At 41.8% G+C, this 19,417-nt stretch overlaps 1 protein-coding gene across 1 annotated transcript; it reads right to left on the bottom strand.

The window, feature by feature from the left end:
• Positions 1–7,822: 7,822 nt before the first annotated feature.
• On the bottom strand, positions 7,823–17,987 carry metrnla (meteorin like, glial cell differentiation regulator a). Its single transcript, XM_061712241.1, has 4 exons — positions 17,661–17,987; positions 14,923–15,308; positions 9,530–9,589; positions 7,823–8,645 (listed from the first exon to the last, which is right to left on the bottom strand). Exons 1-4 carry the CDS (start codon positions 17,756–17,758, stop codon positions 8,332–8,334), a joined length of 858 nt encoding a protein of 285 aa, XP_061568225.1. The 5' UTR covers positions 17,759–17,987; the 3' UTR covers positions 7,823–8,331.
• Between the last annotated feature and the right edge of the window lie 1,430 nt (positions 17,988–19,417).

Raw genomic sequence — 19,417 nt, 5'->3', positions numbered from 1 at the left:
CCAGCTGAACCCTCAGCTGTCGCAAACACTTGTGCACTCGATAACTGTTGCCCCAGCGCAGAGCTCGGCGTACTGCTCCTGTTAGACACGACACCCCGGATCACTGCACACAGAAATCCAATGAACCACTTGGGAAGCAGAAGTGTGTCATTATTTTATATTTTGTACTTTGGAGAGTGCTGCATAACAGTTTTTTTTTATTCTTATGCAGCTCAGTTTTTCTTTGGATTTCCATTAAACTCAATTGGTGATGAATCACCCATTCTTTATTTATTCACTGCATTCCTTACATTTTTTAATTCAATTTAACCCAAATTTAATACTGCTAATCCAATATATATATTCTAACATAAGTATTCATAACATTCTCTGATTTAATTTTAAAGATGTTCACCACAATATAAATTGGAGAACACAGATTTTCTTCTAGACTCAAAATGTGTACATTTATGCATGTTTTTAAAAGTGGAGATGTTTTTATTGCTGTACTTAAAATAGCTTTTATTGCAGAAATTGTTCTGTCAAAAAATACTTTTTGACAATGAACCAAAAACTGCATATGTCTATTCTTTCTTCTATCCAGCCCTCCTCCTCCCCAGATCGATCCATCATCCCCTCTCCTGAAAGCAAACAGCTCACATCCGCTCCTGTGCAAAAATCTAAGTGGTCACTTCCTACCTATCCGTCACGCCACCTATTATAACCCTCATCTGGACATCCATCATATGTCACATCCTCAATTAAACAATCTATCACGCTCCGCACTCTCCCTCGCCATTGGCTGGTTATCTCTCACACCTCACATTGCCCAAAGATGTGTGTTTCCTCTGGAGGCTGGAGGGCATGGCCCTGTCTCCTCCAAATTCTAATGGCTGAATTTAGACAGGAACTATTTTTTTCTTCCCCTCCCATCCAAAGGGCACAACCCAGGTCAGAGGTCAGCGGGGGTTGGCCCAGTTGCCAAGGAGGAATTGAGCAGCAAGGCAAAACTATACTGGTGCTCATTGGACTGTGCAAACAGCAGATCTGACTCTCTGACCGTGGATCTGACAGGCCTGAGAGCAATGGGGCCTGTGCAGATTGCATTGTCACAACCAGACAAGAAGCAAGTGTTGATGAATGACAGCTTGTAAAGAGCCGGCAACAACACACTCATTCAATGCCAGAATTAAATCAAGACAGGGTTAGGGACGGGACGAGCTTTTCGTCTGTAAAATTTGTGAATGTTTCTGTAATAGTTCATCCAAAGTGTAATATTTCATTCACCATGAAGATGACGAGATGCTAAATCTTTCATAAAGTTCAAGGTAGAGCTTCATACTGACATCCAGATTTTATAAGAGTTGGTAGAGCTTTATCAACTTTCTGCAAATAACCAATCACATTGCTTGGTGACATCATGAGAAAGTTTTACTTTTGTTGACAGGGCCTGCTGTTGCCATGGGGCTGTTGGAAAAGGCGCTCTGGATCCCAGTAAATGAAGGTTGTTGTGGGGGAGGGGATGTGAAAGCAAGCAAATAAAAGTCCCATTTGCTGCATGTTTGCTTGGCGCCCTCTGAGCCGGAGTCTGCTCCGTTATTGGGCCACTGATTATTAGTGCGCTCCCCGAAGACTTCTTCCCCCTCTCTGGAGGACATCGGCGTGTTTGCTGAACAAATTGGGCACCCAGGCATCACCTCTGGGTGGCATGTGAGCAGACAGCAGCGGCCCGCATTCACTCATTGATAAAGAGGACGCCATAGAATAAAAGAAAGAAGGAGCCGGTCTTGTAGGAGCAGACCTCAGCACCAAATCACCATTCACAGGCAGAAATAATTAGATGTAATTCAGACATCAGCCCAGACAGAAGAATCTACATGATAAAGCTTCTATCGAATGCATGATCTCTGTTTTCACTTTGGCGAGTGCTACTGTATATTTTTAACTGGATGCGAGTCCAAAAGTGTCTGCCAACTTTAAGACGGAGTGTTTTGACAAACTACTATCTGCCAAACCCAACTAGTCCTGATCTCCAAAGCATCTATTAAACACCATGTCTGGTTTACTTCATGCATACTACACATTTGCTCTGGTGGAGCACGCAGTTCCCCAGGCCTCTTTGATACCTGATATCGAGACGGGGAGGCCCATGAAGTGACCCCTGAAATGCATTTTGACGGAGACACCCAACACTCTCGTTCTTAATCCTACATGCAGCTTCGCCAGGGGGAGGTGGTTTAAAGGAGAGGGCTCGAAGGCATCATAGCCCACTGCTTTCAGAAGCGTTCCTCGGGGCACTTCAGTGGCTTGTTGGCACATCTCTATCTGTCTGAACCTGCTAGCAACTATTGATTATGCAGCATTCTTTGCTAACCTTATTTTATGTACATTTATATGAAACAAAAACATGCAGACAGGGTGGATAAGCTACAAATTCATGATTCTCTGAAATCTTCTTGAAATATCTCCATGATGATGTGTTAAAAATGCCACATGGATACAATACAGTTGCTCCCTTTTGAGTTGTACTTAGGGTTGCCACCCGTCCCGTAAAATATGGAATTGTCTTTTATTTGAGAAAAAAATGTTGCGTCCCGTATTGAACTAATACGGGACGCAATTTGTCCCGTATTTTTATTAACGCCCCATACACATGTCTGTCACACACACATCAACACTAAATTTAACAATAATGAACAAAATAAAACACAGGAAACATTAAGGCCAGCAAAATCTTTGTTTGTGTAAATTAACTTTTACACCATAGTTGAATTATTGAAATAAATTAACTTTTAAACCATATTCTAGTTGAATTATTGAAATAAATTAACCTTTACACCATATTCTAGTTGAATTATTGAAATAAATTAACCTTTACACCATATTCTAGTTGAATTATTGAAATAAATTAACTTTTAAACCATATTCTAGTTGAATTATTGAAATAAATTAACCTTTACACCATATTCTAGTTGAATTATTGAAATAAATTAACCTTTACACCATATTCTAGTTGAATTATTGAAATAAATTAACTTTTAAACCATATTCTAGTTGAATTATTGAAATAAATTAACTTTTACACCATATTCTTCACCTGTAACTATATTAAATATCCTGGCTGAGGTGGACATACGTAGCATAGGAGGATATTTCAGTTGCTAGTATGTTTGGCTGTCTATACAGTCATACAAGTTCAATGCTATTAAAGCACTTTAAACTTTAAATCAAAGCATTTTGTTTTTTTCATATAATATAAACACATTTTTATGCAGTTTAGAAGTTTTGTGGCTTCTTTTTGGCTCCTGCGCTGCTGAAATTGGGGCGTCCCTTATTTCTATTTCTGAAAGGTGGCAACCCTAGTTGTAATCATTAATGATTGAAGCACTGTATGATATATGAAAGACTACGTAATACCTTTCCTGGAAGTTTAGATTTGATGGGAACGCTAAAGAAATGTAACAGTCTGCGAGTACGAGATAACTCAAAGCATCCAGCTCTGCTGTCACAACAAAACATCAGGCTTCACTGCTGATAGATTGCTTTTTGTTTTGTTTAAATATTTAGAAGTTGATGTCAGGAACTGACAAAACCCTGTACGTGGTTTATCTCATGCTCTGGAGCTGAGCTTTAATGGGAGTACGTACGGAGCTGGCAGTTTAAGCTAACTACGTGAGCAAGGTTGTCAAATGCTCTTAGTTTTGGCCTTGGCCGTGTAAAACACTTACATAAAAAAAGAAGGAAGAAATATCAGCCAGAAGAGAAGACTGTGATCATCAGCAGTAGTCGAGGTGTAAGATCCCCCGTAGCAGACAGCTGTAGTTGTCCTAAAAGAAAAGAAAAGATCCCTCCCAGTTTCCTATGTATGCAGTACTCCTCTGATTGGGCTCAAAAATTGTCTGTGGAAACTGTTGTTTGAGTCACAATGTTTACAATAAAGTAAACAAAGTGTACAGTTGAGTTACACTTAAAACTGGACTGTAATTGGTCTGAAGTCCTTCTTCCAGTAAACCAGCATGAACTAGGAGCTGATTTAGTGACTGAGGTATGTCTGACTGCGATACACTCCTTTTCAGCTTGTTCATTTTGGGGTTTTTCCCACTAGTTGACAGTTTTAACTGGAAAAGAAATGGTACATAGCTGAGAAATGGCTTCACAGCTCAGTATAGTTCCTACGCTGTATCTTGGGATGTTGTTCCAAATGAGATTCGTAATTCATTTTTGTTATGGTGTTCTTTTTTTGGTGTCCCAGGTGGTGCATGTGTAAAGCGCTTTAGCCATTTTGGCTCTTTTAGTGAAACTGTGAACTGTGGTGAAATTGGATTTATTACAGTCTTACTTAGACTAACAAGTTTATGTGTTTATTTTAAAATTTACATTTGGGTCCAAATAAAATTAATTCAATTATTATGTTTACACAAGTAAACATACCGAGTTTCTGCTCGGGCAGCGAGAGCGACTTTACATGTTTATGGACGGTGGTCACTGCTCACCAAAGAGGGAAAACTGAGGATGAAAAAAAAAGCCAGATGAATATTGGCAGCAAATCTTTTGGTCAGATGAAAGCAATATAAAGAGTTCAATATAAATAGAATCAGATGTTTGACTTGGACCATCAAGAAAAGCTCGTAACACAGAGGTGACTTTTCCAACCTTACAATGATCCGACTGTTATTATGATTGCAATAATCACACAAGAGTATTTGAAGAGGATTTTTTTTCCTCTTCTTTTTTTTAAGTGAATAACATTGCCACTGACTTCAGGACTTATGGGGTGTCATGTGGGTATATTAAAGTAGACAGCAGAGCAACAAAGACCCTCATGCACAGAACAGGTAAAAACAATCTTCTGTTAGTATTTCCACATAACCTCTCTGCAGATGTATGATATATATTCTCACCATCTACTTTAAATGGACCAGTTGTTTGTAAAGCAATAAAATATTCACAAGATTAAAATAGAAAATGAATTGCCTAAACCAATATTACATAAGATTGCATGTTTATTTGCAGAGGTGTCAAGTAGCGAAGTACAAATACTTCGTTACCTTACTTAAGTAGAAATTTTGGTTATCTATACTTCACTGGAGTAATTATTTTTACTTTTACTCCTTACATTTTCACGTAATTATCTGTACTTTTTACTCCTTACATTTTAAAAACAGCCTCGTTACTCTATTTCATTTCGGCCTTTAAAAAAAACTATCCAGTTAAATTGCTCCGTCCGGATAGAGTGAATTTGGTTGTAGTTGTGGCACAGATGTTCTTGTCCAGTTTTGTTCTTACATCCCTCAGATTCCTGCAACTAAACTTGGATGTACATTCCAATAAAGGTTAGGATAAATGATAACATGCCTCTGAAGTTTGACTTTTTGCACCATTACAATACTTATAGGCAACTAGTCATCATATCTCCTGCTCTCTGAAACACATGTTAATGCTCAATAGTACACATATATGGTTCTTTAATATATTTGCATTATACTAAGATGCATTCATTTTCAATGGCTTTTGTCCTTAATGGCTTTTTCCCCCTTACATTACTTTTACTTTTATACTTTAAGTAGTTTTGAAACCAATACTTTTATACTTTTACTTGAGTAAAAAACTTGAGTTGATACTTCAACTTCTACAGGAGTATTTTTAAACTCTAGTATCTATACTTCTACCTGAGTAATGAATGTGAATACTTTTGACACCTCTGTTTATTTGTATATTCTGTATAAGTGTTCAGAAACAAAAGTTAGATTTGTTGATATCTGAAGCATGGAAGCACTTTGTGACAGAAACGTCCGGGTGGTATTGTGTCAGACGGGAGGTGTGGGGATTGCAGCTGCACACGGAGTTGTGGCTCAGTGTGGGTGGTGGCGATCTGGCTGCTGAGGCAGTGTGTTTATGTGTGCTGGGGTTAGGGCCACGCGCACAGTGCAGGCATACACACGGACACACACACGTCCGCACGCAGAAAAACCACAGAGGCTCCATTGATTCTGGCTAATCAAGGCAGCGGCGTTGGGGCTGGGGGCGGGGGGGCGTTAGGCCGAGGGTTGGTGGTGGTGGCGGCGGGGGGGCGGCTGCACATGCATGTGTGTGAAGTCAACACATTCCCTACATTCCAGCACTTCCCGAAGAGGCATGAAATATAAGCTGCTACACTGAAGCCTGAGGCCTCCTCTCACTGCTGGGGATCTTAGTTCCTCGACGACCCCTCTCTCTGCCCGGCAACTGCACTTTGTCTCGGCTGCTGGGTTTTTTTTTTTTTTATCTCACTTTGTTTGATTGTCTCCTCCTTGACCCTGCAGTCGAACTTTCGACTGCAACACACAGGCTTCCCCAAGATCGTACGTTACTATTTCTGCTTGAGATGGTACCATCTCATCTGGCATCACGACAGAATCTGACCTGAACTGTGACGTTTCAGCTAGATACTTGCAAGTAAACGATTCAAAGATCTGCAGCGTATTCACAATGATTAGTCAGTTCTGACGTCGCTCTAGTGTCTCTATTGACATATTGCGTAATTCCACTGAAAAGAAGGGAGAAACACGACCACCACTGAAGATTTACAAGCTGGATTGTTAAAACTGAGTGAAGAAATACCTGTCGACACATTGGTGAGAGGTCTAACGGGCAGCTGCAACGACAGGATCCTTCCTAACCTGGTGGATTGATGGACACATGGCACCACTTACAGTCAGGCAGCAGCGGGGTGGAGGAGGGTAGTGATGGACTGCCATCAATTAAGGCTGTGTTAGTTGAACCCTTTTAGATTAATGACGAGCCATTTTCTTCAAATTATGTCTTTCAAAATTCCTGGAGTAAGACCCCATTGACTATGTCTGTTAAACGTTCAGATTCAGTAGATTTGTGGATCGTCGTAGTCTAATTCTGTTGGCACATGACATGTGCAAGCACAGTTGGGCAAAGAAGAAGAAGACGAAAGCGACTGCTGCGTTCATGAAGAACCCAGCACTCCAGCGATGCCCACTGACCCACGTCTTCCTCCTTCTCCTCCACCTCCAGGAATCCGTCTCAAAGCTGGGACAGAGAGGTTCACACCAAGGAGTCGTTGCCATGGAAACTCTGTTTGCATTTCCCAGTGAGGATGTCTGGGTGTCAGCTGGAACTCCGTCAATTCAATGCACTGCTCTGTCTGGAAAAGCAATTGTCTACGTGGGGTTGCTTTTCTCCAAGACATTCTACGTGCATTTCCGTTAAGTGAAAAGGCAGACGAAAATCGAAATAAAAAAAGACTTGCAGTCATGAACTCAATGTAATTTTAACAGCACCACTAAGAATCCCCGTAACCTGACTGGCTCATTTCCTGTGTTTTATTTGAGCTCGCGCAAAATGACAGGTCTTCATTTCGACGGGGAGCTTGAGCAGCGGTTTATATGCCAATCAAAATTAGAAGTGTGGTCGGACTGCGCCGCTTTCCGCTGGCTGCCCGGTCACAGGACTGCATTCAGGTTTGCCTTCAGCCGTCTCGCTCATACCGGGCCACTGCGCTGAAACAAAGAGGCCTTTCACGTTGACCTTGACACAGGGCCACCCCGTCACCACAGGAACCGACGCAGAGAAATCCACACGGCTCTCTGATATCAATCTCTCCGTACCTTTGGCAGACAGTTCCACCTCAGGACTGAGAACGGGAGTCTAACACACATCGTATGAGTGTCCAAGTGTATGACCTGAAACTCACCCCTCTTAATACGCATCACCTTAGTATTTATATGTCAGAAATAAGTGCAATATGATTAGGAGCACTCTTACACACGAGTCAAAGAGGCTAAACTCTAAATACTTTGTTTTGCACGTCGACACCAAAGAAACAATATGCAAGGGATTTCTTTTTTATTCTTAACGGGTCACAAAACTTTTTTTTTTAACAATTGTACAGCCTGAAAGAAGTAATTCAGGCACTAAAATTTTGTTTTTTTTTAATACAAAATAAGAGACTTTCACTTTATACATTTGTCTTAAGAAACAAGGTCAAAACTGTACAGCAAGTGTTTTTCTTTACAAAGCAGAGAACTTCAAAATGTACAATATTCATTCACATTTTATACACATAAAACCAAATGGTCTCTTTTTTTTGCTACATTTAATACTTTACAGGTGACGATGTGAACATGCTCCACGCGGCATCACATTCAGCTGTAAATGGAGCTCTGACACCGCGTTGCCTGGCAACGTTCAGCATCTGCGTTCGTTTGTCACCGAGAGATTCACGGGACAGCGCGAGACGAGCAAAGCCGTGCCGCCGGGTCAGTCAGTCCGTCTGTCCTCGGCACCGGGTCTCAGTCCAGCTCGGCTCGCGGCTCATTGAGGATTAATCTGTTTCCAGACCCGTCAGTCGGTGTCCACGTGACAGGGGTTCGTCCCGTGCAGCTGCGCCTCGTGATACAGCCGCAGGAAGTCTTTGTAGCGAGGGGCGCAGCCCATCCAGGCCTCCCCGAACCTCACAGTCCCCGTTAATAAAAACTCGCCCTCTCCAGATTTCACTCCACACTGAAGGGGCATCTTGATGAGACCCGTCCAGCTCCGCACCCTCACGCCGCCCGACACAAAAACCTGGGTCTTCTGCCTGTAGAGGCGACTGATCAACACCGTCACGGATGAGTGATCCTCCTCCTGGTTGACCTTCTGAATGCTGCCTCGTGCCACTGGGAAAACAAAAGCGATACGGCAAGATTTAGATCCTGGTAACGACGAGGTTTCACGCAACATGGGATGGTGTTTTCAGAAACCTACTTTCCCTGCTGCCGTAATTCAACAAGATTCCTGTAATTTGCTTGCAACTAGTGGGCGAACGATAATTGGCCGTGGCCGATTATCGAATTCGATATTCATAATTTTATTAATAATCGGTATCGGCCCCCCCCCCCCAAAAAAAAATCGAAAATAAATAATTTCGATTTTTTTTTTTTTTTTTTTAAAGAAAAATTTAGAAATGTACTGAAATACTGCATTTTCTTTTTGTATTAAGAATGTTCAACATGCTCAAACTTAAGTAAACTTAAGTAAATATTTGCACTTAAAAAAACAACCTGTGTAGCCATTTTCACAACCTGTACTGTTTGGTTGTTTGTCAATTGTACTAGTTAGCTTACTGTTACTACCTCCAAGTAGGCACTTGCTGTGGTTTGGGTCTGGGAATTGGGAGTATTGTTCTAAAATTGAGGCTGTTATTCCTCTTAATTTGTTATTTTTTATAGGCAGCTTTTTTATTTTATGTAAAGAGAAAATTCACTTAATGTTATTTTGAATAACTGAAATGCTGCTTGTTTTGTTTGATGTTCCATAATTTGCACTTTTGATGTGTGAGCCGTGCGAAGTGAATATTGCTGTCCTTCCTAGTTAAAGCAATAAATTGCTCACCATTCATTTAAATGAATTCTTGTATTGAAATTTGTTTTCTCCCAAAAAGGTAAAAAAGGGTAATGATCGTATCGGCTGATATCGGCTATCGGTCTTTTTGATTTCCCCCTAATCGTGATCGAAATAATCGAAAAAAAGGCTGATCGGTCGGACACTACTTGCAACTTACCAAAGTCACTGGTGCAGACTGCTAGAAGAATCTCAGCATCACTGCAGGGCTGACACGGTGCTAAAAGAAAACAAAAAAAAAAGAGGCAAGATAAGATAAAAATTTAAACCCTTTCGGTAGAGCTCTTATAACTTCAGCACATGAAAAAAAAAATCGCCCTGACAGGTCCACGGCTTTCCAGTCAAGTGCCTCCAGCACGAATGCGCTGCTCTAGCTGGGCCAACCAGACAATTATGGTCACAGTATTTTCCATCCTAACAGATGAGTATTTATTTAAGAATGGCAGAGCAGGATTTAGCTGTCATGAGCTATGAATTTGAAACCATAAGGAGCCGTGCATGCTGCTAATAATAAAAGTAAGGCAAGAAGTTTGGCGTTACTGATCAAAAATGTGGTGTGGATGCACATGCCTGCGTGTGCTTTAAATGCTCACGGGAGCTATTCTGTCAGCATTACCACCACAACAGGAACTCCCTGACACTCCGTGACAAACACGGACCAGATGAAAAGGATAAGCCGAGCTGTGAGGCGGAGAGAGGCTGATCCATACTCATCTCAACCAGAACACCGAGTAGCGTTCTCAACCAACAGTGAGAGTGAAAATTGCTTCAGAAAGAAACTGCTAAAGCAGGACAGTTTACCGTCTTTATTAGGGATGGGCGGTATGGACTAAAAAAATGTATCACGATAATTTCTGGCATTTATCCCAATAACAATAAAAATGACGATAAAAGAAATACCAATTCAACTCCACCTTTGTAATTATAAATCTATCTCGCTCTCAGATCCGCCATGTTCGTTACACAAAAACGTCATCAACGGGAATTTATCCTTCTTTCTTTCTTTCTTTCTTTCTTTCTTTCTTTCTTTCTTTCTTTCTTTCTTTCTTTCTTTCTTTCTTTCTTTCTTTCTTTCTTTCTTTCTTTCTTTCTTTCTTTCAGGCTCATTTCTTTCTTTCTTTCTGGCTCCTTCCTTCCTTCCTTCCTTCCTTCCTTCCTTCCTTCCTTCCTTCCTTCCTTCCTTCCTTCCTTCCTTCCTTCCTTCCTTCCTTCCTTCCTTCCTTCCTTCCTTCCTTCCTTCCTTCCTTCCTTCCTTCCTTCCTTCCTTCCTTCCTTCCTTCCTTCCTTCCTTCCTTCCTTCCTTCCTTCCTTCCTTCCTTCACGTACGTAACGCAGAACCATAAATTCGACTTTACACAAAAACATCATCAACGGGAATTTATCGTTTTTACCGTGAGATGACAAATTCTTACTGTGGGGAATTTTTGTGGGGACGGTAAAATATCACCCATTCCTAGTCTTTATACGCAACAGGTCAATGAGGGGACGCGCCCTCGTTACTAAAACGCAAATACTTTGATGCAAAGCAAGAATTCAGAGAGTCCACCCCAGGCTGCGTTTCACCTTTGACCCCCGGAGAGCAGCAACGAGAGCAACCGCCTCCAGAGGGTTTTACAGCGGGAGAGAAGCGGACTATAAAAGAGCAATGATTAGTTGACTCAGGTGGTCCCGCGGCTGGCCGAACCTAAACGCCTTTATTAGTCCGAAAGCTGCTGCGGTATTCTTTAGTGGCACTCAGAAACGGAGGGGTGGGGGCGGAGAGGGCTGTCTAGTCAGCAGAGGCCCGAGGGAGGGGCACACGCAGTTGCTTGTGCAGGGACTAAAACCAAAAAAAACGTTGATTCAGGTGGAGTGCATGCATTGGTAACTAGGGATGGGCGGTATGGACTAAAAATGTATCACGATAATTTCTGGCATTTATCCCGATAACGATAAAAATGACGATAAAAAAAATACAACAAAAACGTCACCAACAGGAATTTATCCTTTCTTTCTTTCTTTCTTTCTTTCTTTCTTTCTTTCTTTCTTTCTTTCTTTCTTTCTTTCTTTCTTTCTTTCTTTCTTTCTTTCTTTCTTTCTTTCTTTCTTTCTTTCTTTCTTTCTTTCTTTCTTTCTTTCTTTCTTTCTTTCTTTCTTTCTTTCTTTCAGGCTCATTTCCTTCCTTCCTTTTCCCTTCCTTCCTTCTTTCCTCCTGCTCTTTCCTTACTTCTTTCCTTGTTTTATCCCTTCCTTCCTTCCTTCCTTCCTTCCTTCCTTCCTTCCTTCCTTCCTTCCTTCCTTCCTTCCTTCCTTCCTTCCTTCCTTCCTTCCTTCCTTCCTTCCTTCCTTCCTTCCTTCCTTGTTTCCTTCCTTCCTTCCTTCCTTTTTCCCTTCCTTCCTTCTTTCCTCCTGCTCTCTCCTTCCTTCTTCCCTTCCTCTTTGCTCCCTTCCTTCCTTCTTTCCTTGTTTTCTTCTTCTTTCCTTGTTTTCTTCCTTCCTTCCTTCCTTCCTTCCTTCCTTCCTTCCTTCCTTCCTTCCTTCCTTCCTTCCTTCTTCCTTCTTTTTTCCCTTCCTTCCTTCTTTCCTCCTGCTCTCTCCTTCCTTCTTCCCTTCCTCTTTGCTCCCTTCCTTCCTTCTTTCCTTGTTTTCTTCCTTCTTCCTTCCTTCCTTCCTTCCTTCCTTCCTTCCTTCCTTCCTTCCTTCCTTCCTTCCTTCCTTCCTTCCTTCCTTCCTTCCTTCCTTCCTTCCTTCCTTCCTTCCTTCCTTCCTTCCTTCCTTCACGTGCGTTGTGCGTGGATTTAACACAGAACCATAAATCAGTTTTACACAAAAACATCATCAACGGGAATTTATCGTTTTTACCGCGAGATGACACATTCTTATCGTGAGGATTTTTCTTTACGGTATATCGTGAACGGTAAAATATCACCCATTCCTATTGGTAACCACCCCAACTTTTCTACATCCAAGTATAAAGATGGATTGAGGAGAGAAAGTACCCTGATTAATGAGAATGTAGCAGAGCAGCGGTGTACCAGAAACGCGTGCCCTCTATCATATTTACTCGTGAGGGTTGAGCTTATTTTAGTTGACTTCTGAAGCTGCGAGTGCAGGGGTGAGTCGTATTTAAGGTCAGCATGTGCAGAAACACAAGGCGCTGCTACATCACCAGAGAGATCAGGGTCAGACAGCCACAAGCCTGGATGGCTTAGTAACAGCTGGAGGAGGGAGGGGGGTGGTGGCTTCAGCGGGGCGAGCACGTCCAGGGCCTGAAGCCTCAACTTTGAACTGAGACTGCGTACTGCTGCAGCGGGACCGCGCTGGCGAACCCCGGCCTAAACTCAGGAGTGATGGCGTTCCTCCGGAGCAGGGCCAGCCCAGGCTTACACATGTCAAACATGAACAGAACCACAGGAATGGGCCGGGAGCCGAGTCAGCATCTCCGCCTGGGCCGTGCACATGGAGCACCGCTCGGATCAAAACCACTTCACAGGAGCAGAGAGGGAAGGAGGATGGGAGGAGAAGCAAAAAAAGAGGGGTGCGGAGGCACATTACAGAGTCCCTTCAACATCTGGGCCCAGATACATTCTGCTAATACCACTCCACATGGACAAAAGCCACTTCAAACAACCAGGAGAAGAAAGGGAAGATGTATGAAGGAGAGAGGAATGAAAAAGAAAAATACCAAAATGATAAATCCTTGCAAAAGAAAAACAAGAGGTAGGAAATCGTGAGGCCAAGGGCAAGGAGAAGGAGAATACTTTAGGCGAGCTGGAAAGGAGGTTGAGGGAGTGACAGCATGCAAAGAAAGACTGGAAAAAAAGAAAAAAGAGAAAGAAAAAAAAAAACTATATGCTTCTAGAAGTTCCTCCCAACATCTGGTTGGAGATACATTCCAGCCTGATGGTGAGCAACTCAATCCCAGCACAGCGGGTCAGAATGAAGGGGAAGGCAGAGGAAAGAATTAAGAAATGGAGTGAAGATGATGAGAAGAGGCAAAGCGGGAATCAATCCACCCAGGCAGGCATCACATGACACAAGACCACCGTCTCTGCGAAGCATCCGGTACCGTCTCAGGCCACATCACAGCTCCAGATTAGAGCGGAGCCTAAACAACTGTCTCCTTTCAACCCTCACCCTCTCCGAGCTGTGCTAGATAATGACACAGGATGCAGATACGTGAAGCCAGAGAGCCATCAAAAAGAGAGAAAGTAAAAACACGTGGACCTGACACTGCTCGTATTTTGCTTTAGGTGGAAAAAACAACAGCCGACTGCACAGTTGCGCTGCTTCAAACTGTGCAGGTCACGCAGGTACGCCGCATGAAAATAGATGGCTGTTTTTCATTCGAGGCCCCGTGTTCGGCTGAGCCGCCCCACGAATAAGTCATTCAATAAAAGAAAAACAATTACAGCTTCAGCAGAAGGGCCTCAAGTCAGATGAAGACTGCACCACCGTGAAAGGAGCGGAGATGAGACCAACACTAACATGCCTTCAGATTTTAGGATTAAGGATTAAGATAAATCTATTTTTATCAACATATATATAAAAACGATGTTGGTAAAACAATTCACCGCCCCAAAAGTTGTATTTCTTTCTATTAAGAGGCCACTTTAATTCAACTTCCCACCACTAGATGGCTACACTTTGAGCACAGAAGTCAAGACAGGTACAACTTTGTCGAGAGTTAATCAATCAGAAGTCCTCAGGTCTTTGCAACCACCACTTACATAAAACAGCAATCAATAACCTACAGATTTATTGATACCATTTTGATTAGGGGTGGGCAAAAATATCGATATGGCAATATATCGCGATACTTTTCCAGCCGATTCAATATCGATATTCAAAATTTGAATATCGATTTTTTATTTATTTATTTATTTTTTACCCCCCGATCTTTTTCCCATTATATCACCCAGTGCTCCTATCTAAGTGACAGTCCTGGGCATTGCCACTCTCTACCAACCCTGGGAGGGCCCTGCACTGAGCTCAGGTTTTATTTCACGTTTTATTTAATTTTATAATTTATTTTTTATATAACACAATTGCCTCTCCTTAAAAAAATGAAAAATAATGAACAGAGGTTTATTTATTTATGGATTTATATCTATACTGACTGATCACTGGTTTTAGTACCCATCTTTCTTGTGTTTATTATCATTTGCCACATAATTAAAGCAACCTCATACTAAATTTAATGTTAATTTCATATGATGTAAATAATATGAAAAACATATACAAATATGTTGTAACTTTAGCATGTATAGTTATAATAAAACATTGTTTTGACTCAGTTTGTCCCATGAATTGTCACTATAATCTGATGAACGTGCAACTCGGATTTTAAGATCCATCACTATCATCTGATGTACATATATACAACTTGGATTTTAAGATGTGTAATGCATTTTTAAATTTTTCGGTGAACTATGTAGAATATAATAATCGGGATATCGCATAATCGGGATATCGCAATGTGTATTGTATCGTGGCTCAAGTATCGTGATGCGTATCGTATCGTGAGGTCCTTCCCAATACCCACCCCTAATTTTGATACAAAACCTATCTTACCATCGAGTGAGTGCACGTCTCCCAGCCGGTTGCTGACCAGCTCGTATTGGAAAGCCGTGATTCGCCGGCTGATGTCCATGTGCGGGACGGCCTCGATGAAGAGCGCCCCCTCCTGGATGCTGAAGCAGTGCACCTTCCCTTGAGCCTGGTCCCGCTCGTGCAGCAGCAAGCGCAGCTTGCCGTTGCAGTCCAGGTAGATGTTGGTGCCGGTGGAGTCTGCGGAGGGTTTGATGCAGACGGAGAGGCGGGAGGCGGCGGGAGACACCGTGTTGGGTCGCAGGTTGACGATGACGGCCCCGGTGGGGTACAGCCACTCCAGGGAGCCTTGCGAACAACGTAGGTACACCTGCTCCACGTCTCTGGTGTGGCCTTCATGAGTCAGACCGCTGGAAGGGGAGGGAAAGTCAAAATTGTCAAAAATATTTCACTATGAACGTTTTGAAAGCTGATGTGAACCTTTTTTTTCCTGCTGAAGTATAAAGAGATTTATTCACCGGTGTGAATAATATTTTCTTGTCATCTGAGGCCTGAATTAACTGACCGAGGTCAAGACCTCTGGTGGACTGTAAGGACGTTGGGCCACATTCCTCATGAAGTATTAAGGTTGTGCGCAAGACTGGCTGCATGACCAGTCACGAGCCGGAGCAGCCAGAATGACCTCAGCTCCAACACACTCCCCAAACCACATTGTTCCGCCCAGAGCTCTGGCAAAACGCAGCACTGGCAGGCTGCCTTTGGGAAGAGTCTGAAGGCAGGAATGGATGAATGGAGAGACGCAGGGGCTTCTGGGCAGACAACAGCAACAGTAGCTGGGTCTGCTGCATGCAAGTGCAAATGCAGGTCACGCACCGAACCTCCCCTCGCTTTCAAGCCACCAAAGAGAGTGGAAGAGACTTGTCCGGGCAGCACTTCGGACCCTGGCGCCAGCATGACCAAATGACTCCCTCCACAACTTAATGCCTGGTCAGGGTTTGAAAAACTCCAGTGTGTCAGTCATTCTGTGGCAAAGCCAGAGGCAGGAAGCCTTTGGCATGTGCATGCCAAGCTCGTGGTCTGATTCTGGAGGAGAAACGCCCAGTTTCCTGAAAATGAGATGCTGAAATTCAAATTCACCATAGATCTGAAGCAAACCCATGGCACATGCTGAACATATGCAGCTGAAGCCCCATAACCAGGCTCTCCTCAGCACGCCTCTAATTAAGTCCTCTCTAACTTCATCACTTCTGCATGCAATTAAAGGAGATTAGTCAAAACGTCTCACTAATGAACAACAGATTATTGGTTGAAAGCTCAAAGTATTGCCTGCCCCTCCTGGTTGGTGGATGAAAAACAAAACCGCACTATTTGAGGCGCTGCTCTCAAGTGCAAAACAGATCTCAGCAGATGTTTGATGAAAGGTGAAGCTTTCCAGTCAGTATGCTCTGCCTGAAGTTTAAGTCACTTAAAAGACTAGACTGTAATTCTCTGCAGTTAATATTGTGATAGCACTTTTGTGACTTCAGAAATACTCTGCCCTGTGTGTGTATGTTTTTTTGTGTTTTAATGACACTTAACTATGTGATGCAGGGGCGAAAATCCCAGGGGGGACAAGAGGGACAAGTCCCCCCCATTAGTAAAGCTGTCCCCCCCTAGAATAATTTGAGACAGAATTAATAATTTTGGAACAATGCAGTAGTATTTAGTAGTGATGCACCAAAATGAAAATTTGTGACCGAAACCGAAATCGACCGAAAATAATAATAAACAGTAAAATCTCATTACACTTAAAACAAGAGTCATCACCAGAAAAATAACTTGTTATTTGACAATTTTCACCTGTTTCAAGTAAATTTTCACTTGAAATAAGTAGAAAAATCTGCCAGTGCGACAAGATTTATCTTATAAGCAAAACAATCTTGTTCCACCGGCAGATTTTTCTACTTATTTTAAGTGAAAATCTACTTGAAACAGGTGAAAATTGTTGTTTTTTCCAGTGATGAGTCTTGTTTTAAGTGTAATGAGATTTTTTTTAACTAAAAATGAGACATTTTAACTAGAAATAAGACAGATTTTCTTGTTAAGATTTTGGGTTTTTGCAGTGTATTATGTCAGATGTGCTGTATTATTGCCACCTTCCACCTAATACCATTGTTTTGTATTACTCTAAGAAAGGTCTTCTGCCTGTTTGAGAGATAGAGTTGAAAATGTCAAAATGCTGTATTAAAGGAAGGCTAAAACTTTTATTCCTTGTCCCCCCCTGGATTTATTCTCTAAAATTTTACTGTTTATTGTCCCCCCCCCAACTATGAAACGGGATTTTCGCCCCTGATGTGATGTACAGTTAAAAATGCATGCCTGAGGTTCAAAGATGTTATCACTGTGGATAATGCAATAATGTATGCCCACAACAAAAAAACTACACCCCAAGGCCCATATTAATCCATGAACAGAAAGCACAACTGTGTTATCCAATAAATAAATAAGTTACAACACTGATCCAAACAGACGTGTGTCTGAAACCACAATGCTTTTAGTTAGGCTTTAAGTTTCTACACAGAAGTTACACATATTTCTATTCTACAAGTGTTTTTATAATTCATCCCTGTGGTTGTAAGTGGTCTGCTGTGAGAGCCCAGTTTCGGTCAGTCATTCCAGGTTTCCGCCAGCAGTTCACCAACTTTCACTTTTTCAAACAAAGCTGTTTTTATTTTATATTATTTTTTTCAGTTGATATCCGATAAACGAGTCTTTGACCTCACCTGCCTTTCCAGCTGCATTGATCACTTGAGTATTGGCAAAAAGAAATCCGGCAGAGAAGCAGCAGAGGCAGCACTGAGGCCAGCACCGGGGTGAGCATGTTTATCTCGCCTCACTTCGCCTCTTTTCTCCAGTGAAACTAAGGTAAAGTCCACCGTCGTCTTTCCAGCCGCATAGTGTTTCCATGTGCCCTGGTCCGCTCCACGTCTTCCTTGTTTTTTTTTGTTGTTTTTTTCTTTTTCTTCTTAGAAATTACAGGAAGATAAAAGCGCCCTTTCCCCCGCAGACACAACCTCAGAGCTCGGACTTTGTCGGACTGATTTGAACTGCGCTTCTGCAGCGCTGACTGCTTTCCACGTCACACCCTTCATCCACAGCGGCGCGTTGCTGCGGCGTTCACGTACTCCGCTCCGCCTCGGATTTAAAAGCTTCGTGTGCCAAACGATGCTTGTGCAGCTTCTGTTCCGAGTGCCATGTGGAGTACAGAAAATGGTCCGTGAAGCATGAACAAAACAGCATATGAGTTATTCTGTTATTCAGAGGTCAAGTTAGCATCATCTGATAAATATCCCAAAACATATGTAACAAACAGAGTTTTGAATCATCAACTAACGGTGTACCAACAAATATTCATTTAAAAGTTTTTAGATTAGATTAGATCAGATTCAACTTTATTGTCATTGCACAGAGTACAGTACTGAGACAACAAAATGCAGTTACTATCTAAACAGAAGTGCAAATAAACAGAAAGTGAAGAATGTACAGTGGTATAAAATAATGAGGTACAGTGTGTGCAAAGTGAGTAACAGTTTTGAGTTTTTTAGTTTACAGTATGAAAGATGTGTACAATACAGTAAAGTAGTACATTATGCTGTATAAACATGGGAATATACAGTATAAAGAATAGAATATGTGCATTCCTATTGGAGACAATAAAAAAAGAGCAGCAGTTTGTTAAATAACAGATGTTTTTGGTTGTTTTTTATGTTTAATTTAACAGTCAGTGCAATCAGTCAGTTACATACAAGTAGCACCTTAATAAAATATGTCTTATTAATATCTAGGCTCATATACAAGCAGTTACATATTATAAAGTATGTGCTGGATATTTTACAAAATATTCTTCTTTGTAATTACGGAGCAAGATATTTTTCAAATAAAAGACAGAGAAGAAAATAAAAAATATTTGATATGGTTCTTGCAAAGAAAAGGTGTATAAACACTGAAAGTTAAATTTGATAGTTTTAGTTCATAAAGCAAGTTAGGTGTCATGGTGGTAAAAACTGTTGCCTCATAGGGAGAATGTTTCCTGGTTCGACTCAAAGCAGGGACTTTTGCGTATTCTCACTGCTCGCTTTGTTTGTTTTTTTTCCAGGTAATCTGGTTTCTTCCCTTGAACGGTACTGTAGATCGTGGATACATATAATGAGTTCTTTCACAAGAAAATATGGAAAACTTATAGAAAATTGTGTCATAATGGACTTAACACTATGAATAAGTCATAAGCATGTTCCAGTCAGTAAAAGTGACATTTTACTTGCACCCATGTGTATTTTTGTTCAGATTTACTGTGAGGTTTGATGAGTTTTCAGTGGCCCTATATCATGTTGCGATTTATAGGCTAAAAAGGGCATCGGTGACACAGTGTTGCTCCTGTGACCACAGCCCAGCACACATCTGAAGGAAGAGATGAATCAAAGTTGAGTATTGGTTTGGTAAACACAAACCAACATCAAAATGACGTCGGTGAATAACGACT

Source organism: Cololabis saira, chromosome 21 (genome assembly GCF_033807715.1).
Source record: "Cololabis saira isolate AMF1-May2022 chromosome 21, fColSai1.1, whole genome shotgun sequence".
NCBI lineage: Eukaryota > Metazoa > Chordata > Actinopteri > Beloniformes > Belonidae > Cololabis > Cololabis saira.
Note: the sequence above shows the minus strand (reverse complement) of the source record. Positions and strands in the feature narration are given on the sequence as shown.

Coding starts and splice junctions, on each gene's coding strand:
- metrnla (XM_061712241.1), bottom strand. CDS start 17,758: ATGCTCACCCCGGTGCTGGCCTCAGTGCTGCCTCTGCTGCTTCTCTGC. Junction 9,590..14,922: donor AGACGTGCACTCACTCGATG/GTAAGATAGGTT, acceptor GTTTTCTTTTAG/CACCGTGTCAGCCCTGCAGT. Junction 8,646..9,529: donor AGTCTGCACCAGTGACTTTG/GTAAGTTGCAAG, acceptor TTGTTTTCCCAG/TGGCACGAGGCAGCATTCAG.